Source organism: Mirounga angustirostris, unplaced genomic scaffold, assembly GCF_029215605.1.
Source record: "Mirounga angustirostris isolate CCGP_5_RB_7025 unplaced genomic scaffold, mMirAng1.0.hap1 SCAF_9, whole genome shotgun sequence".
NCBI classification, from domain to species: Eukaryota; Metazoa; Chordata; class Mammalia; order Carnivora; family Phocidae; genus Mirounga; species Mirounga angustirostris.
This window is the reverse complement of record NW_026991717.1, coordinates 132,043,820-132,062,843: the sequence shown is the minus strand read 5'-3', so window position 1 is coordinate 132,062,843 and position 19,024 is coordinate 132,043,820. Positions and strand designations below refer to the sequence as shown.

The window sequence follows — 19,024 nt, the reverse complement described above, 5'->3', positions numbered from 1 at the left end:
AATCTGCTCCAGCCACACTGGCCTCCATGTAGTTCTTCAAATATGCCAGACAAATTTCCATCTCAGGGCCTTTGAAGCCAAAGAAATTGCTCTGTCTGGAATGCTCTTCTGCCAGATAGTTCATGGTGCACTCTGTCACTGTCTTCGGGTCTTTGCTTAAACGTCACCATCGTTGTGAGGGCTGCCTTGACCATGCTATTTAGACTTGGAAGCCCCACCCCCAGTGGTACCCACTCCCTGTCCCCCTTCTCTCCTTTCTTGTTCTTCAGTGCACTTATTACAATTTTAACGTTTTACTCATTTATTTACTGTGTTTCATAAAAAGGTAAACTACATTAAGTCAGGGTTGTTATTGTTTTGAAATCTATTTTACTCTTTACTGCATCTTTCGTACCCAGAACAGTGCCAGACACAAGGAGTGCTTTCAGACTATTGAACAATCTGATAATGCACATTTGTACATATATTATTATATACTCAACACATGAGGAGGTTGACTTCTTGTTGAATCTTGCATTTTGGGGTAAGAAGCTCTGCTCCAGGCAATGACGAGCTATAATACTGCATTCTTCTTCAATTCCAGTCTTTTCCAAAGATAAGCCCTGTTGTGTCCACTACTGAAATATGATTTTACTATATTTACATGGAAGTCCTTAGTTTGTTTGTTTATGTTTTCAGGATTCTCTTAGGAGTTGAATAGCAAATGTACCTCATTTATAGCTAAGTCAATAAGTTTTTTAATGCACTTTTTTATGCATTCAACATATGTTAATTTCAGCATTTCCAGTGTTATCAGGCATTGTACAAATCGACTTTCTCTGAGGATACAGCAACAAACAAGATAAGCATGATACCTTCATGGATCTTTACTGTAACGGGGGAGAATAGGAGTTAAACAAAAAGTTGTACAAATTAAATACTATTTCTGGGGGCGCCTGGGTGGCTCAGTCGTTAAGCAGCTGCCTTCGGCTCAGGTCATGATCCCAGAGTCCTGGGATCGAGCCCTGCATCGGGCTCCCTGCTCCGCGGGAAGCCTGCTTCTCCCTCTCCCACTCCCCCTGCTGTGTTCCGTCTCTCGCTGTGTCTCTCTGTCAAAAAATAAATAAAATCTTAAAAAAAAAAACCAAAACTATTTCTGAACAGTATGACCATGCATAACCTGAAGCAGAATTACCTAGGAATATTTCTACAATGTAGCTTTCTCAATTGTACCTCACAGCTACTGAATCAGAAACTATGGTGCAATCCTGAAATTTCCATTAAAAAAAAAATCTCCCAGTTAATCCTTACTTGCCCCTAAGTTTAAGATAGACAAGTAGTAGAAACAGACATAAAACACACAATATGACTGTGGATCAGGGGTATAGAACCTAGTCCAAGGGAGTCAGACTGAAAGATGAGTAGGAGTGAACCAAGAAAGGAGGAGTGTAGAGGAGGGTAAGGGAGAGAAAAAGAGCATCCCAGGCAAGGAGGTATTCTCGCAAGGGCATTCAAAGGAAAGGACTCCATGACTCAGGAGAACCAGAAAGCCTGGGGCATAGTGAACGTATCTGCATAAAACAGAGAATGTACATTCCTTTCAGTCCACATGGAACATCCATACTAAGTGACTGCTTATTTTGTAATAAAGTCTTAATGAATTCCAAAAAGGCTCAATACAGTCCATATTCTATAGTTTTAAATCATTAAAATTAAAATTTTTAAAAATGCCAAAAAATTGTGTATGCATACACACCTATATCGTCAATTCACCCACCCCTAAATCTCTTGTCTAGTCTGACTTGTGAAAAATCCTAGCTAAAATACTAGTAAGGCAAATGCATGAATATACTAACTCTGGTATTTCAGGAGACTAGACTTTCTCCAATGTGAGAAGGTTTGAGCATATGAAACATTTTAAATTGATTCACTTCATAAATGGATTAAAGGAAAAATAATCTCATTAGAAGCCATAAAACATGTTTGATACAATTTAACATCCATTTCTGAATAAACTTCTGTAAAACAGAAATAGAAGTGATACTACTCAATCTAATAAATAAAATCTGTGAGAAGTATTTAGCAAACATATAAAATTAAATATTAGAAGCATTCGTGCTTTAATGCTTCTATTTTACTTCATTTTGTAAAGTCAGGCTAAGCCAATGTGACAAAGAAAAATAAAGTACAAACATAGGAAAGAGACAAAACTCACCATTCCCACATGTAATTACTTAGAAAATATGGAAGAAACAACTGGCAAACTACTAAAACTAATAATTATTATCAATAATGTAGCCCAATGGATATAAAATCACAAAGAAAAATCAGTAATGTTCCTATATATCTGTAATAACTAATTAGAAGTAATAATGGAAAACAACTCACTCTTCATTTGTATATAATAATAGATGTAGAATTTAATCTAAAAATATGTGCAAGACAGGCACGGAAAAAATTATATGATTTAGCTGAAACATATAAAAAACACCTTGGATTGAGAGAAGTCTCACGTTCTTGATGGGAAGCTTCACCATTATAAAGCTCAGTTCTCTCCAGATTAATCTATAAAATCAGTGCAATTACAGTCTAAACCCCAACAGAATATGTTTGAGGGAACAGAATGGGCTTTTTCTAAAGTTCGTACTGAAAAGAAAATAGGTATTAATAAATAAATAATTTGAAGAACAGGAAATGAATGAGGGATTTGTCCTCCTATTGATCAAAAAGAGTAATTAACATAATATGGTATTATCCAAAGTAAACAGATGAAAGGAAATAATAAAGATTAGAGTGGAGGTGAATAAAGAAGAGAATTGAAGAATAGTAGCAAGAATAACAAAGCCAAAAGTTGGTTCTTTGAAAAGATCAACAAACCTTTAAATAGACTGACAAAGAAAAAAAGAAAAGACAACTAAAATCAGAAATGGACATGGGATATTACTATTAACTTTACAAAAATAAATATATATATTTATTTATAAGAGTACTATGAACAATTGGATACCTAGATGAGATGGAAACATTCATGGAAAAACAGAAATGACCTAAACTGACTGAAAATGAAATAGAAAATCTAAATAACTCCAAGACAAGTAGAGAGATTGAGTCAGTCAGTAATCAAAAACCTCCCAACAAAGAAAAGATCAGGTGGCTTCATTGGTGAATTCTACCAAACATTTAAAGAAAATTTAACATCAATAGTTGTCAAGCTTTTCCAAAAAAATAGAAGAGAAGGGAACACTTCCTGATTCTAAGAGGCTAGCATTACCGTGATACCAAAGCCAGATAAACACATTGAGAGAAAATTTCAAACCAATATCCCTTATGAATATTAGAGACAAAAAAACCCTACAACAATACTAGCAAACCAAATTCAACAGCATAATAAAAGGATCATAGACCGTGACCAAGTGAGATTTGTCCCAGGAACACAAAGGTGGCTTAACGTAAGAAATCAATCACTGTAATGCACCACATTAATAGAATGAAAGGAAAATATACATGATCATCTCAATTGATGCAGAAAAGGCTTTTGACAAAATCCAATGACCTTTCATGATAAAAGCACTCAACAAACTAGTAATAAAGGGTAACTTCTCAACCTGATAAAGGGCATCTATGAAATACCCACTGCTAACATCATACTTAATGGTGAAAGATTAGAAGCTTTTCCCTTAAGACCAAGAACAAGACAAGGCTCATGCCTCTTCTATCCAGTATTGGACTGGAAGTTCTAGCCAGGACAATTAGGCAAGGAAAAGAAATAAAAAGCATCCAGATTAGAAAGGAAGAAATAAAATGATCTCTGTTCACAGATGACATGATATTATATATACGTTATATATAATATGTATATTAATAAGATACATATAATTTTAAAGAATCCACAAAAACAAAAAAACTTAGAGTTTATAAAAGAGATGCAGGCCACAAGATCAATACACACAAAAAATTGTATTTCTGTATACTAGAATGAACAAAAGTGAAATTAAAATAATTCCATTTACAATAGCATCACAAATGATAAAATATTTAGGAATAAATATAGCCCAGAAAATACAGAACTTGGACACTGAAAGCTACAAAACATAGCTGAAGAAGTTAAAAGGGAATTAAATGTGGGAAAAATCCCATGTTCATGAATGGAAGACTTAATATTCTTACAATGACAATACTCCCCAAACTGATTTACAGACTAAATGCATTCCCTATTAAAATTCTGAATGCCTTTTTGCATGAATGTAAAAGCTGATTTTAAAATTCATAAAGAATTTCAAGAGACTCTGCCAGCCAAAACAATCTTGGAAAAAGAAGACAAAGTTGGAGAACCCATACTTCACAATTTTGAAATTTACTATAAAACTATAGTAATCAAAACAGTGTGATAATGGCATAAGGATAGACATATATATCCATGGAATAAAATCGAGAATCCAGAAAAAACCCATACGTCTGTGGTCAACTGAGTTTTGACCTGTGTGCCAAGGCCACTCAAAGGAGAGAGAATAGGTTTTCTAACAAATGGTGCCGTGACAACTGAATGAATATCTACATTCAGTAGGATGAATTTGGACACCTATCTTGCACCATCTACAAAAATTAATTTAAAATGGATTGAAAACCTAAACGTAAGAGCTAAAGCACAAAACTCTTATAGGGAACTATAAGTGTATACCTTTGTCTCTTTGGATAAGGTGATGATTTGTTAAATATGACCCTAAAGCACAAGAAATGACAGAGAAATAAATTGAACTTCATCAAAATTAAAAACTTTTGTGTGTAGTTGAAAGGACACTGTCAAGAAAGTGAAAAGACACTCACTGAATGAGAGATATATTTGCAATTCATATATCTGATAAGGATCTAGTATCTAGACATTCTCAAGATCTCTTACAACTCCACAACAAAGAGACAAACCACTCAGTCAGAAATAGATGAAGTCTCTAAATAGACAGTCCTCCAAAGAAGATATACAGATGGCCAATAAGCCCATGAATGATGCTCAATATCATTAGTCCTTACGTAAATGTAAATCAAAATCACAATGAGATACCGCTTCACACACATTAGGATGCCTATAATAATATTTTTAATGGAAAATGACAAATGTTGGTGAGGATGTGGAGAAATTAGAACCCTCATACATTGCTGAGGAGAATATGAAATGGTGCAGCAAACATTTTGGCAGGTCTTCAGAAAGTTAAACATACAGAATTACTCTATGGCCCAACAATTTTACTCCTAGATATACATGCCCCCAAAATTGAAAATGTATGTTCAAACAGAAAATTTATATCAACATTATGCATAATAGCCAAAGAAGGGAAACAACCAAATATCCATTAACTGATGAATGGATAAACAAAATAGGCAATATCCACACAATAGAATATTACTCAGTCATAAAAAGGAATGAAGTATTGCCATATGCCACAGCATGGGTGAACCTCAAAAACAGTATTGAACAAAAGAAAACAGACACAAAAGGCTACATATTGTATATTTCCACTTATATAAGATGTCTGGAATAGGAAAATTCATGGAGATAGAAAATAGAATGAATAGATGGGCTGGGGGAAAGGGTAAATGAAGAGTAACTATTTTTTTTAAGATTTTATTTTTAAGTAATCTCGACACCCACCAGTGGGGTTTGAACTCACAGCCCTGAGATCAAGAGTCCCATGTTCCACTGACTGAACCAAGTAGGAGCCCCAGTGGGGAGTAACTATTAATGGGTACAGGGTTTCCATTTGGGGTGATGAAAATGTTCTGGAATTAGACAGTGGTGATGATTGAACAACGTTGCTAATGTACCAAAACTCACCAAATTGTACACTTGAAAATGGTTAGAATGGTGAATTTTATCTCAATAAAAAGAAGAAGAAAAAAGAAGCTGGGGGGATGGTAATCCTAAAATAAAAGGTAAAAGGAAGAATAACATTTAAAAAAAAAATAGAGCTGATAATCAAAATCAAAAGCCAATCTCTAGCAAGAGTGATCAAATAAAAAATGAATGACAAATGGACAGTTATAATGGAGATTTTTTTTTAAAGATTTTATTTATTTGCGAGAGAGAATGAGAGACAGCACAAGAGGGAAGAGGGTCAGAGGGAGAAGCAGACCCCCCGCTGAGCAGGGAGCCCGATGCGGGACTCGATCCCAGGACTCCAGGATCATGACCTGAGCCGAAGGCAGTCGCTCAACCAACTGAGCCACCCAGGCGCCCAATATAATGGAGATTTTAAATGGCATTAGTGAATGCCACGAAGAAAGGCAGTTTGAAACAGTAGACTTGGAGAGGGTTCCATAGAGTCCACAGTCCCATCATATCACATTGGCTCCTTCTAGGTCTCTGTCTTCATGCCTGCAATGGGGGGGGGGGGGGCAGAACAGGGAGTCTGGTGGTCCTCATGTGCTGCATTCAGAATAACACAGGCTTTGTAGGTCTCATGCATGTTAATCATCAACCTGGCAAGAAGCTGATACTTGAGATCAAATTACCAAGCGAGGAAACAAAATTCAGAAATACTGTACTTTTAGTCCATTATTAATGGACTTTCCCCCCCCTCTTACCTTCTCAGGGATTTTATTCATTCAGGAAACAAATATTTAGTGAACATTTACTCCATTTGCAGATGTTCTGCCACAAAAAAAGCAAGTCAACCTATATTCTATTTGCAGAGATCTGGTAAATTCAAGCAGTGTGCTAACATGTCTACTCGGGAGGAGTGTAACTGCACAAACGATCAGAAGTTTTCACATGCTGTTGCTTTCTCAGATTGCAGAGAAAAGGTAAGGTAATTTTTAATTGCCTGAAGACTAAGTACTTTCATATTAATATAAGATTTTGAAGTGTGCATTTTGATTAAATATGAAAGTTAAGACGTGGAACTAATGTCTTATTATGACATAGAACTAAACAGGACACAGAGCTAGGAAGATCTGGATTTAAATATCCCAAAACAAGGTAACAAACCACCTCTGCAAAATAGAATAATACCTGCCCACACTGTCCATTTCACAGGATTCTTATAAAGATACACACACGTGTGTATATGAAAACAATTTGTAACCTGTCATACACTACACTAGATTACGATGGATATTGATTCATTCAGAAATTACTGAGTATCTAATGTGTATCAGTACTGGGAATATAGAAGTTGAAGTCCTTGTAATCAAGGAGTTCAGTTTGGTAGTATTGACAAAATAGAAGACAGTATAGAATGTTGGTTAAGAGAATGGGTTCTGTGTCAAATATTTGATTCTGTTAGTCTTAAAGCATTCAGAGGTCTATCAGATGGATATTGGTGTTTGTATTAGCTAAGTTAAATGTGCGCTTAAGTAGATCTATTTCAAGGCCTTGTAAGCCTATATAATAGCATTATAGACCCTCTCTCTCTCTCTCTCTCTATATATATGTATATATCCTTTATATAAAGATAAAATCACTTAATACCATATCGAGCATAGCATTCGCAGTGAGTTATGAGGGTAGTTATATATACCCCTACAACTCTCCCCTCACTGAATTGCAATAATATTTCTTGAGCATTTACTATCTACTAAACACTGCTCTAAGCATTCTCCATGATTTGCCTCATTTAATTTGAGGCATAGAGAAGCCAGGTAATTTGCCAAAGATTACATCATCAATATGTGAGAGAGCTAGATTTGAACTCTGACTCCAGAGCCTGAGCTTCAAGAGTGTGGCTGAAAGATCATGGCTGGATGGGAGAGAGGCAGAAAGGAGGTGGTCAAGGTCCAATTCATGCAGTGCCCTATGATATATGAGTTAGCCAAAAAAGTTTGAATACCATCATAAGAAATTCCTGAAAAGGGCCAAAAGAAAGTTACAAATTTTGTTACCACAATATCTGTGTATTACTTTTGGAGTTCACATTCATTCTACTGTAAGACAGATTGTTTTTCATGCGCTGAGAAGGCAGGAATCCTAAGAGGCACATGTCATTTAAGAATGGCCAAACTCTTGGGGAAATGTATTTATTTACCTTTTATGAGGAAATGAAATTAGTCTTGAATTTTCCAAATTGACATTCATTCTTGGAATTTGAACTTTAGGTTCCTCGTTTTAAGTTTCCAGTTACACAATATCCAGTTTCTTTGGAAATTTACAGTGAGGATGGACGTATCCCAGTGGAAACTCCATATCTGGTTACCGTGACTGAAGTGAATAGGAGGGAAAACTGGAAACTAAGTAGGGTTTGCTTTCTTCTACAGTTATTTTGTCTAATAATTAATGTTGTTACTACCTAGGTAAGTGGCTTATAAAATCTGTTTACACAAAGAACAACCAAGAGTCGGACACCTAACTGAGTGAGCCACCCAGGTGCCCCTCTTTGGAGAAGAAGTTGAATCAACTGGCATGTTGCTATTCACTCCCCTCCTCTTTCTCCCATTTATTTCATTATTACTTTCGGTGCCCTGGATTTCATGGCATAAAAGCATTTTTGGTAAAATATTTGAAAAGCCGTTTTGTAGATGAGAGGCAAAAATGATTGAGTTTGTGCTACATGTTGGTCTAATTGTCTCTTTTGACTGCTTTTGCGATATTACAGAGGAAGTTCTAAAAGTATAGCCAGAGAGCCTATAGAACCTGTCTTCTAGGGGCACCAGGCTGGCTCAGTCCGAAGAGCATGCGACTCTTGATCTCAGGTCATGAGTTCAAGCTTCACGTTGGGTGTAGAGATTACTTAAATAAATAAAACTTAAAAAAAAAAGAATCTATCTTCTAATTTTACAAGCAAAGTTTCTTCAAATTTCTATGGTAAAATAATTTAAGAGATGCAGAAACTTTATTAAATAAGAAAAATGAGGGGTACCTGGCTGGCTCAGTCAGTAAAGCATGCGACTCTTGATCTTGGGGTTATAAGTTCAAATCCCACATTGGGTGTAGAGATTACTTAACAATAAAATCTTTGGGGCATCTGGGTGGCTCAGTTGGTTAAGCATCTGACTCTTGATCTCAGCTCAGGTCTTGATCTCAGGGTCATGAGCTCAAGCCCCACATTGGGTTCCATGCTGGACATGTAGCCTACTAAAAAAATAATAATAAAATAAATAGTAAAAATCTTTTTTACTTGGGGAGGGGCAGAGGGAGAGAGAGAATCTTAAGCAGGCTCCACGCCCAGCTCAGAGCCCAATGTGCTGCTCGACCTCACGATCCTTAGATCATGACCTGAGCTGAAGTCAAAAGTCAGACTCTTAACTGACTGAGCCACCCAGGCACCCCAGAGGTCTTATCCTTCTTGATAGTGTCCCTGAGGAGATGCAATGTTAGCTACACGGCCTAATTTTTCCTAAATATATTTTCTATATAGTCAAGCCAAATCAAAAGTCTGGGATAACTTAGTCATGTTACAGAGTGAAATCCTTCATTGTACCTTGATTATGTAGCAAATTTTATGCAAAATGTGAAAATATTATCAGTGTGCTTAAAATATACTTCATGTACTTTTAGAACACAGTGTACCAGACAATGTAAAAAAGTTGAAAAATTACTTAGAACCACGTCTTAATGCTCCAGTGTATAATCCTTTAGGCCTCAACTTAAGTATAAAGGTGAGTTGACAGCACTTTTGTTTTTCCTGTTTTGCATTGAAGTAAAACATACATGTCTAAACAAAGATTGGTTTAAGTTTTAAAGTATAAGTGTCCATCAATGGTAGAAATTGCATCTTTAAAATATATGGAGGGTGTTTATTTTTCCTCCCTTTCTCTTGATATTATTATTTCTAAAAGTATCTGAAAGTTGAATTTAACATTAACTTACTATTTTTTGAGCTGATAGGCAAAACTAATAGATTATTTTTCAAGATGGAGTAGAAAGGGTATTTCCAAAATTAAGGGAATAAAACAGTTTTGGTATCCTTCATCTGGATGTACACAGGTATGTCTTCTGGTTCTAGCTGCCCGTAAGAACACATGAAGTTGATATAATCCAGGTAATTGTTATAAAAGCCGATAAAAACAAGTGGACATATCAAAACCATGAATATGAGGATTAGCCCAAATTACCTGTCAAGGTCATGTTAGGCTTTATGTTTATATTTCTTCATTCTTTTTTTTTTTTTTTAAGATTTTGTTTATTTATTTGACAGAGAGAGACACAGTGAGAGGGAACACAAGTAGGGGGAGTGGTAGAGGGAAAAGCAGGCTTCCTGCCGAGCAGGGAGCCCGATGCGGGGCTTGATCCCAGGACCCTGGGACCATGACCTGAGCCGAAGGCAGACACTTAACGACTGAGCCACCCAGGCGCCTTATATTTCTTCATTCTAAAACCAAGTTTCAGCTATTGTCCTTCTTCCTCCATTTTTATTTTGATACATGAAGTAGATGCCTTAGGAAGGAGATTGTATCTTTCTATGCAATATCTATAGGTTAAGTGGCTCCAGTGTGTATTTTAACTTAAAGGAACATATGTGTCTATGCTGCTAATGACCAGGTGTTTTTTTTCCACAGGGCTCTGAGCTTTTTCACTTCAGAGTGTCCGTTGTTCCGGGGGTCACTTTTTGTAACTTAGTTGAAGAATTTCAGGTATGGTAAATGCACAAGGTACCAATGGGGTGATGGCTGGGGAAGTAGCATGACAAGTGTCAGTGCAAGAGACACAAAAGAGAAAAACGGCAAAATTTGTGTGATGGACAGGTCCTGGAGACAGGGGATCCTGGAGAAAGGGGGGTGACATTGTCAGTAATGATGAAGGTAGAGTGTATGACACATAACAGGACCCATCAGAGGTGGGAAAATTTTAATAAGTGCCTGTATTTGTTTTTGTTCTCTCTCCATCTTCCATTTTTAACTCCTTTTCAGACTTTTACCACATTTCCTCTCACCCTATGTCCCCAAAGAAACATATGTCTATAACATTTTAGTTTCCATTACAATCTTCCTGATTATTTCATTGTAATGGTAGAGTCTTAATACGCCAAAAGCCATCAAGATCTGAAAGTTTTGGGAACCAAAATCAATCTCCCCAAATTACCCCATGATGTGCAATAATTAAGTTATGCTTCTTCACATAACGACAATTGCTACCAGGATGAGAAGGAATGAGGATTTGATTAAATTGATTAATGACTCATTCATTATCAAATACTGTTACCACATTATCAAAAACAAGATCTCTCTCTCTCTCTCCCCTCCCTCCTTTCCTTCCTCTTTCCCTCTCCCCCTCCTCCCTCTTCCCCCACCCCTTGCCTTTTTCTATCTTGACCCTGCCTAAGGCCAGCCCCAGCAATGGATCTGCACTGCTGTAAATGCGTGTTAACTAACTGGAATTTAAATAAAAACTTAAAAAATAAAATAAAATTGGTGAAAATATAGTCATTCAAAAAACAAAAACAAAGAAGCATAGCAAAGGCTTCAAAATAAACCTGCAATATAAACACCTCACTTAAGTTCTGGAATAACCCCTGAGTGACACAGGAACCAGAAAAACACAAGGGCATAGCCAAAGTTTTGAAACTGAACTGACACCGGAGCCACCACTGAGAGTAAAGCATAACTTGATCTGAACTCAACCAGTGTAGCCCAACTGCTAAAACAAACAAAACCCCAATATTTTCCAGAGAATTTTTAGTAAGACTCGGAGTCTCACAACAGAAACATCTTAAATGTCCAGGATAAAATCCCATATTACTCAGTATGCCAATAACTAAGAAAATATAATAGATTCTCAAAAGAAAAGACAATCAGCAATTGATGGCAAATGAAATGATTAGACAGATGTTTTAAACCAGCCATGATAACCAGACTGTGTGAGGTAAAAGTAAATGAGTTGAAAAGGGAAAGGGAGAAATTCTCAGCAGAGAAATGGAAGCTATAAAAAAGAAAACCAAATGGAAATTTTAGAACTGAAAAATACAATATTTAAAATTTAAAAATCACTGGATAGATTTGCTAGCAGAACAAATATGCAGAGAAAAACAGTGAATTTGAAAACAAATCAATAGAAATCCACTCTGAAGAAAAAAAGACTTTAAAAAGAATGGCCTCAGGGATCTATGTGATAGTATTGAAAGTCTGACCTTTAGGTCCCCAGAGTCCATGCAGGACAGGAAAAAGGGATTGATGCAGAAAAAAGAAGGACGATGAGGGGGAGGAGGAGGAGGAATGGGAGGAAAGGGAGGAGGAATGGGAGGAGAGGGAGGTGGTAGGAGGAGTGCAGGGGAGGGAAGGGGTAAGGGAGGGGAAGGAGAAGGAGGAGAAAAGAGGAAAGAATAAAGGCTGAAAATGTCCCAAATTTGGTGAAGACGTAAATTTACATATTTAAGAAGCTTAGTGAATCCAGAGCAAGATATAGAGATTCTGCCTAAACATATCATGACCAAACTACTAAAAATCAAAGATAAAGAAAAAAATTTTGAAAGCAGCCAAAACAACAGCAACAACAAAGCCATGTAAGTGAACAATAATTTGAATGACTGCTGATTTTTCCTCAGAAACTATGGAAGCTAGAAGAAAGTTGCCCAACATGGGAGGAAGGACTGCCAATCCAGAATTCTGTATTCAGTGAAAATATCCTTCAGGAATGAAGGAAAAATAAAAGCACTCTTAGATGAAGGAAAACAAAGATAATCCACTATTGGCAGAACTTCTCTTTTTAAAAAAACATATAAAGAATTTCTTCAGGCTGAAAAGAAGTGTCAACAGAAGGAGACAAAGCTTCTGGAATGAAGGAGGAACCACAAAAAAATAAAAGAAAGACAGGAAGTGATTGTACAGTTAACCAAGGGAGAATCATTAAACAACAGTAGAAAAAGAGTGTAAGTTTCTTGGGACTGTCGACACCTGCTTTTGAAAGTATCCTGAAACAATGAGGATTTTTGTGCACCTTAAAGGACATCATTGGGATAATTGACAAAATTTGAATAACGTCTGTAGATTAGAGAACAGCACTGTCTCGGTGTTAATGCCTTGATTTTGGCAATTACACTGTGGCTATTTAAGTGAATTCTTTGTGTTTAAGAAATACAAATTTAAGTATTTTGGCAGTAAAGAGATATTGTGTCTAGGAGACACACTTCTTTGATTCTGGCGTTTAACCTTTTTTTAGACATGGTGTGGAATATTTGGATAGTCAAAGAAGAGTGGAAGGGAAACATTTGAAGAAAAACTGTTTTCAAGAACTTTAGAGGTGGCCGTTTAGCTGGCGAATACAGAATTCAGAGGTGATACAGCCTTCTACTCTTAAAAAATAACGGATGGCTTAACTGAACAAGTGAAATGTTTCTAGCGTCTAGTAAGGTGACTAAAATTTTATTTTATGTAAGAAATGGGTAAGGAAGGCATTCTGGGTAGAGGGAACAGCAGCAGCAAAAACACAGGTAAGAGAAAGCATCAAGCTTATCTCTTGAACGGCTTCTATCCATTTGGCTGGAATGTAAGGTTCTGTATAAGAAAGTGGGTAGGTTAGGGTCAAACTGTGGGAGACCTTAAAGCTCACAATAAGAACTTTAGAATGTTCCTGTCAGCAAGAAGAAGCTATTAAACATTTTTGAAAAAAGGTGTTCAGGGATGGAGACCATGGTCTACAGCAGTCCAGTCAGAGTGAATCACAGGATTTTTGCACCAAATGCTGAGACATGGATTTGCTCTTTCTTGATGATATTGAACAAAACAGCTTGTGGCCCCAAGGGCTGCTGTCAGCCATGAGGGCTGTGGAGACTAAGAGGGGAGATATCCAACACTGAGGAAGCAGAATGGAAAGATGCAAACAAAAGCCAAATAGACCAAGATGACAATGAATTGTTTCCTCTGGCTCTTTCAGCATGGAAAAGAAAATTCACTTTTGTGATTACATGTAGCATACAATTGTCTCTCTCATTGGCCACAAACAGATTAGATCTTTCTTAACAAAGCTAATCATCCATACTCCTCTGATGGTCCTGCTTAGAAGGAAGATTTTTGTTTTCTTGTAGTACCATCCTGAAGACCACAAGTGGAATATCACATCCAATATCTAACGTTTTCTATCAAATTCCCAATAATTCCAGTACCATTGGGCACACACCATTGGCTCTACAGTACAACAGGAGATGGCTAAGCCAGCTGATCCATCACCACGAGGATACTTATCTGCCCAGATGGGAAAGAACGGTTTCTCACTGCTTTCCACACCACTTAGCCAGGACCACCTTTTCAATTCTGCTGCTTATAACATCCCACTTCTGGTACCAGTTCTGTATCGTCAAAATTCTTTTCGTTGCAAATAAAGCAACTTCACTTTTTTTTTAAGTGTTTTTTAGACAAACGGGTGTCTTACAAAGATGAATCTGGCAATGTTATTATGTCAACATGGATTGACAGCACAGAGAGGAGGCTGAGTGGTTTGTTCATACAAAATGAGGTGATAAAGCTCACAGTAGCAGGATTGAAAATGGAATGGAAAGAATGAATCTGAGAGAAATTGTAAAAGATTTGATGGCATACGAGGGTTGTTTCAAAGAAAAGGCATACCTCCTTTGGTCACTGGGAGGATGGTGGTACCTTTAACTTGAGCTGTATTCTAAAGCAGCTTACCCATCCTTAGCACTTTCCCACATTCTCCAGTGTCCTATTTCCACTCATCTCTACTTTCTTCTACCTCAAAATATGATCTAGCTTCCTACTTCACAGAGAAAACCCAAGTCACTGGGCTTGAACCATCTTACTCTCTCTCTGTATGCCCCTGCTTCTAGAATTAACGTATATGGCACCCATCCTGGCCTCAAGTCTCAGAGAAAAAAGACACCTCTGTGCCTCTCTGTCAACAATCCTGTCTCTCTTCTAGGCACTTGTTTTTATTAGTTATCCATTCAGGTGTAAGAAGCATTTTGAATATACAGAAGTTTCCCTCTGTTAGCACATAGAGGATTTTCTAAAAAGATGACAGCTTGAAGGAGCACATGCTTATTCCCTCTCCGTGGAATGCCCGTTCTTCTCCTTGTCTGTGAACGCACTTATTCTTCAAGATGCAGCTCAGGAAGCACATTCCCTGGTCACCCTCGGCAGTTAGGCATTTCCTAACTGTGTTTCCAGGGCACTCTGTCCGTTCCTCTGTAACTGAACACAGAGTGTTTTCCTGCCATCTAAGTATCCTGCCGACCTCTGTGGTTAAAGACCTAGGACAATAGAATTTATATTCTGTATTGCGTGCAAACTGTTCCTTACCAGATTGTCCAGAGACTGTTTCTAGGCTTTGTGGATGCTGAATATCTGTATGTATCTGAGCAGAAGTTTGCTAAATTGATGAATAGTGGCTCCACTGTTATGGAAATCATATAAAGTTCAGCGTCTTAAATGACTAGACTCAGAAAGCTAAAAGACTGTGCTTTTTCTGTTGCAGATTTATGTTGATGAAGTACCATTGCCTTTTCCAGGACACACACTCATAGCTGTTGCAGCGGCTGTAGTGCTGGGGGGATTAATTTTCACGACATTTATGTTTCAAATACGTAACATCCACCCAAGTGATATATGCCAAAAATTTATGAGGAGGAACAAAGTGAACTTGTCAAATTTCAGCATGAATCAGATGGCTCACAGATGAGAATCTGAATAGGGAACCAATGATAATCACAATTTTCTCTTAATGTGCTGGCTTTATGAGACAATTCTAGAACAATATATTTAAATGTTAATATAAAAACAAGATAAAATACTTCAGGATGACCATTTATAACTCAAATCGCTACTCGTCAAATATGTTTGCCATTCTGTTTTCTTATTTTAAATACGTGGAAACTTTCTTCTGTTAAAGCTTACATAGAAGATCTTCCTTGAGGTTTTTACAAAACTATAAAATGAATAAGCATCTCTGTGTGGACTGGGTTTTCTGTATTTTTTAGCTTGGAGTGGGTTTTTGGTAGTTTTTGGCTTTTATTGGCCAGAGCCCATGCTGTGGGCTCAGGACACCCGAGCCTTGCTCTGTTCGAGAAGGAACATGGGTGGAATGCAGTCATGCCAGGGAAAGGCAGGTGTGGGGGAGGCTCATCTGCAAGTGTGCTGGCAGAGTTTCATGGGAATTAAAGGGAAAGCCATCTGGGTTTCTTGAAGGAACTTCAAAGCCAGATAGTAGCACCTAAAAAGAGGGAAATGTGACCTCCATTATGGGGGTGTTGGAAGAACACAGGGCAAGGTATTGGTTTACAAACCTACATACAAGCATGTGGAATTCCAAAAGATGTACCTCTGCGTGCTCTCTCAGAGCACCCATTCCCAAATAGCCAGAAGATGACAATACATTCCGAGATCAGAGCTATCGTCTCTTGGAAAAGCTCTGAAGGGGTGGCACACTGCTTTGACAATGTAAGGAGAAGCTAAGTATGTAGTCCAGAGGAGTGTGTTTTCCTCATACGCCGGGAGCCAAGAAAAGCCACATGGCAGTCTTGGTTCCCAATTCAGTAGAATCATTATCATGTTGACGGGTAGAAGCTCTGCTACACTGGCTAGAGAGACCCCTTGTTCAGGACACAGAAAGCAGAAATCTCAGTAGGGTTTTATTAAGTGAAACCATTCACTCTCCATCCCTTGTCTCCCAAGTGACTGTGCTGTAGCTATAGGAAACCACCCTGTGTACTGGGGATTATGGCACGGGACATATATTCCAGCCAGCCAGGGAAATTGCCAGTGTCCAAGGGGCCATTGTGCATGCACTTTCAACAGACCTTATCATAAGACCACCTGTTTCTGGGTGACAGAGTAACAATAATGCAGTGAATCCCGGAACATCAACGCATTGCCTCACTTGTTTTTGTGAAGTTGAGGACAGAGTCAGCGGCAAATTTGCCTCTGAGAGATCAAAACACTTAAGAGTCCATACACACTGGGGGCGCCTGGGTGGCTCAGTCGGTTAAGCGACTGCCTTCGGCTCAGGTCATGATCCTGGAGTCCCTGGATCGAGTCCCGCGTTGGGCTCCCTGCTCAGCGGGGAGTCTGCTTCTCCCTCTGACCCTCCCCCCTCTCATGTGCTCTCTCTCATTCTCTCTCTCAAATAAATAAAATCTTTAAAAAAAAAAAAAAAGAGTCCATACGCGCTGAAAAGATGATTGTGTCTCCCCATGCGTAATTAAAATAAAATGTTGATGTAACACAAAACTTCAACATATGTGGAAGTGAGAATAACTTCTGTCTAGATTTTTCTGATTAGAAAATTCTGAAAAAATTCATCAGGGCTTTACTACTCGCATTTTGGGGGGCAAGGGTTGCCCCATTCCTTGTGTTGGGGCATAAAAGGGCAGAGATGGAAGAATACCATGGAAGCATATAAGGCATTCGGAGCGAATGGGCAGGCTGGGTGTCTTCACCCGGCACCCAGAACTACCTTGTAAGTTTGCAAGTAGGATAAAATCTCAGACTCTTCACAGAGATTGATACAAACAAGACTTAGGTTTGTTCATGGGTCTGCTGGTTCATGAGAAGAGAGTAACCAGATCTGTACTACAGCCTCTATTGGACTAGATGCCACTCAAAGCTGCCACTTGTAGAACCAAAATGCATTAGAGCAGAATATTCTAAATGGTAGGTGATGTGTGCTGCCTCATGTTTCCCAAACGACCTACTGGGTACTGTTTGTCCTTCTATGTGGTAGGGAAAGCAAGGTGCCCTTGCCTGTCCTTTACGCTGGATTAGGAGGCGCCCACAGGCTCCAGAATCCTGAATTAGCCCAAACTTTGCTAAAGTGTATTCTTGTTGAGTTTGACTTTCTACTCCATCACACATGTACCATATCAAGATATCTTAAGAAGTTGCTTCTACATGCTCCTCAGGTCCATGAAACCTACTATTCTATAGCATAGTGAGGTGGTCAACTTGCTTCCCACCGGACTGGGGCACAGGGCCAGAGGTGGCAGAACAATAGAGGTACATTGCTGCCCTGCCAAGGGAAGGATTGAGCTTGAACTAGAGCAATATGCCAAGTTCCAGGATTTTCATCGGTTGCCCCTGTACCACGATCACGTGCCTACTCTGCTGTCATTATGAGCCTGCTGGACATGGTGGTCCTTGGCACCTCCCATCTCCATCAAGACCAGGCATCCAGCTCTAACTGCAGCCCTACCCACCCTCATCCAATCGTGCTATACAGCATGGCAGGTAAGAGCTTGGCTTGCAAGGTAGGAACACTTGGGTTGGAATGCTGTCTTTGCCACTTTCTAGCTGTGTTATCTTGAGAAGCCAATTTCTCTGTGTCTCAGTTTCTTTGTTAATATAATAATGTGACTTACTTCATTGGATTGCTTGGGAATTAAAGGACTTAATACACAAAGTGCTTAGAACAGAGCCTGGCCCTTAGAAAGGGCTGTAGAAACATTACCTATGTACCGGGAAGGTCAGGGAGCATGCCTTGAAAGATTCAAATTCTTCCTTTATCAATCCACTCTTAATGACCAAAAAAAAGAAAAAAAGAAAGAGACATCCAGGTGTCATCGGTCTGAATTCCTCTCCACTGGTCAGGTGCTATATGGCCTTTCAGTGTCACCTGGCGTGGTGCACATATTGGGCCCGATTTGCATTAGTTAATCCAATCCCTTAGAACCCCAGCTAGCAGCCTCAGCTAGCATACCAAATACAGCATCAGTATGACAACAGATTGAGAATAATCAGCACTATGTTCTTCAGTCTTTGGTCAAACACCTCAAAACTCCTGGCCCATAAAAATTTCCCCAGGGTTTTGACAATAAAAGGAGCACTGCAATTCTGGGATGTAAGTCTTTTCTGTTTAACACCTTCCTGTTTATTTTGAGTCAGAATCCACCAAAGAGTGAGGCACAGGAGGGATTTTGAGATTCAGCCTGCAAGGGAGGCCCATCAGGAAGCTGTCAAGGTTTCACTGAAGGAAGACTTTAGACGGTATTTGCTTGGCTGAGTGAAGCAGTCAGATTTTATGTGCTCATTTCTATATTATCATGCTTATTAGCCCGGTTCTGCTATTTACACACTTGTCTGCCCCTGCACTGGGTGTGGTGCTAATCTGCTGTCACATTTCCTTGATATGCCCATCTAGTATAGTGACTACTGCATACCTGGTGTTCAATAAATG

The 19,024-nt window shown here is 38.5% G+C and overlaps 1 protein-coding gene across 1 annotated transcript in view; it reads left to right on the top strand.

Annotated features, from left to right (window-relative positions):
• Nucleotides 1-15,791, top strand: part of CATSPERB (cation channel sperm associated auxiliary subunit beta) — a 95,827-nt gene extending 80,036 nt beyond the window's left edge. The window contains exons 22-26 of the mRNA XM_045902015.2: nucleotides 6,664-6,774; nucleotides 8,065-8,200; nucleotides 9,464-9,564; nucleotides 10,465-10,539; nucleotides 15,332-15,791. Of these exons, the coding sequence (XP_045757971.1) occupies nucleotides 6,664-6,774; nucleotides 8,065-8,200; nucleotides 9,464-9,564; nucleotides 10,465-10,539; nucleotides 15,332-15,535 (627 nt within the window). The 3' untranslated portion in view covers nucleotides 15,536-15,791. The remainder of the gene's footprint in view (nucleotides 1-6,663; nucleotides 6,775-8,064; nucleotides 8,201-9,463; nucleotides 9,565-10,464; nucleotides 10,540-15,331) is intronic.
• Nucleotides 15,792-19,024: the final 3,233 nt, after the last annotated feature.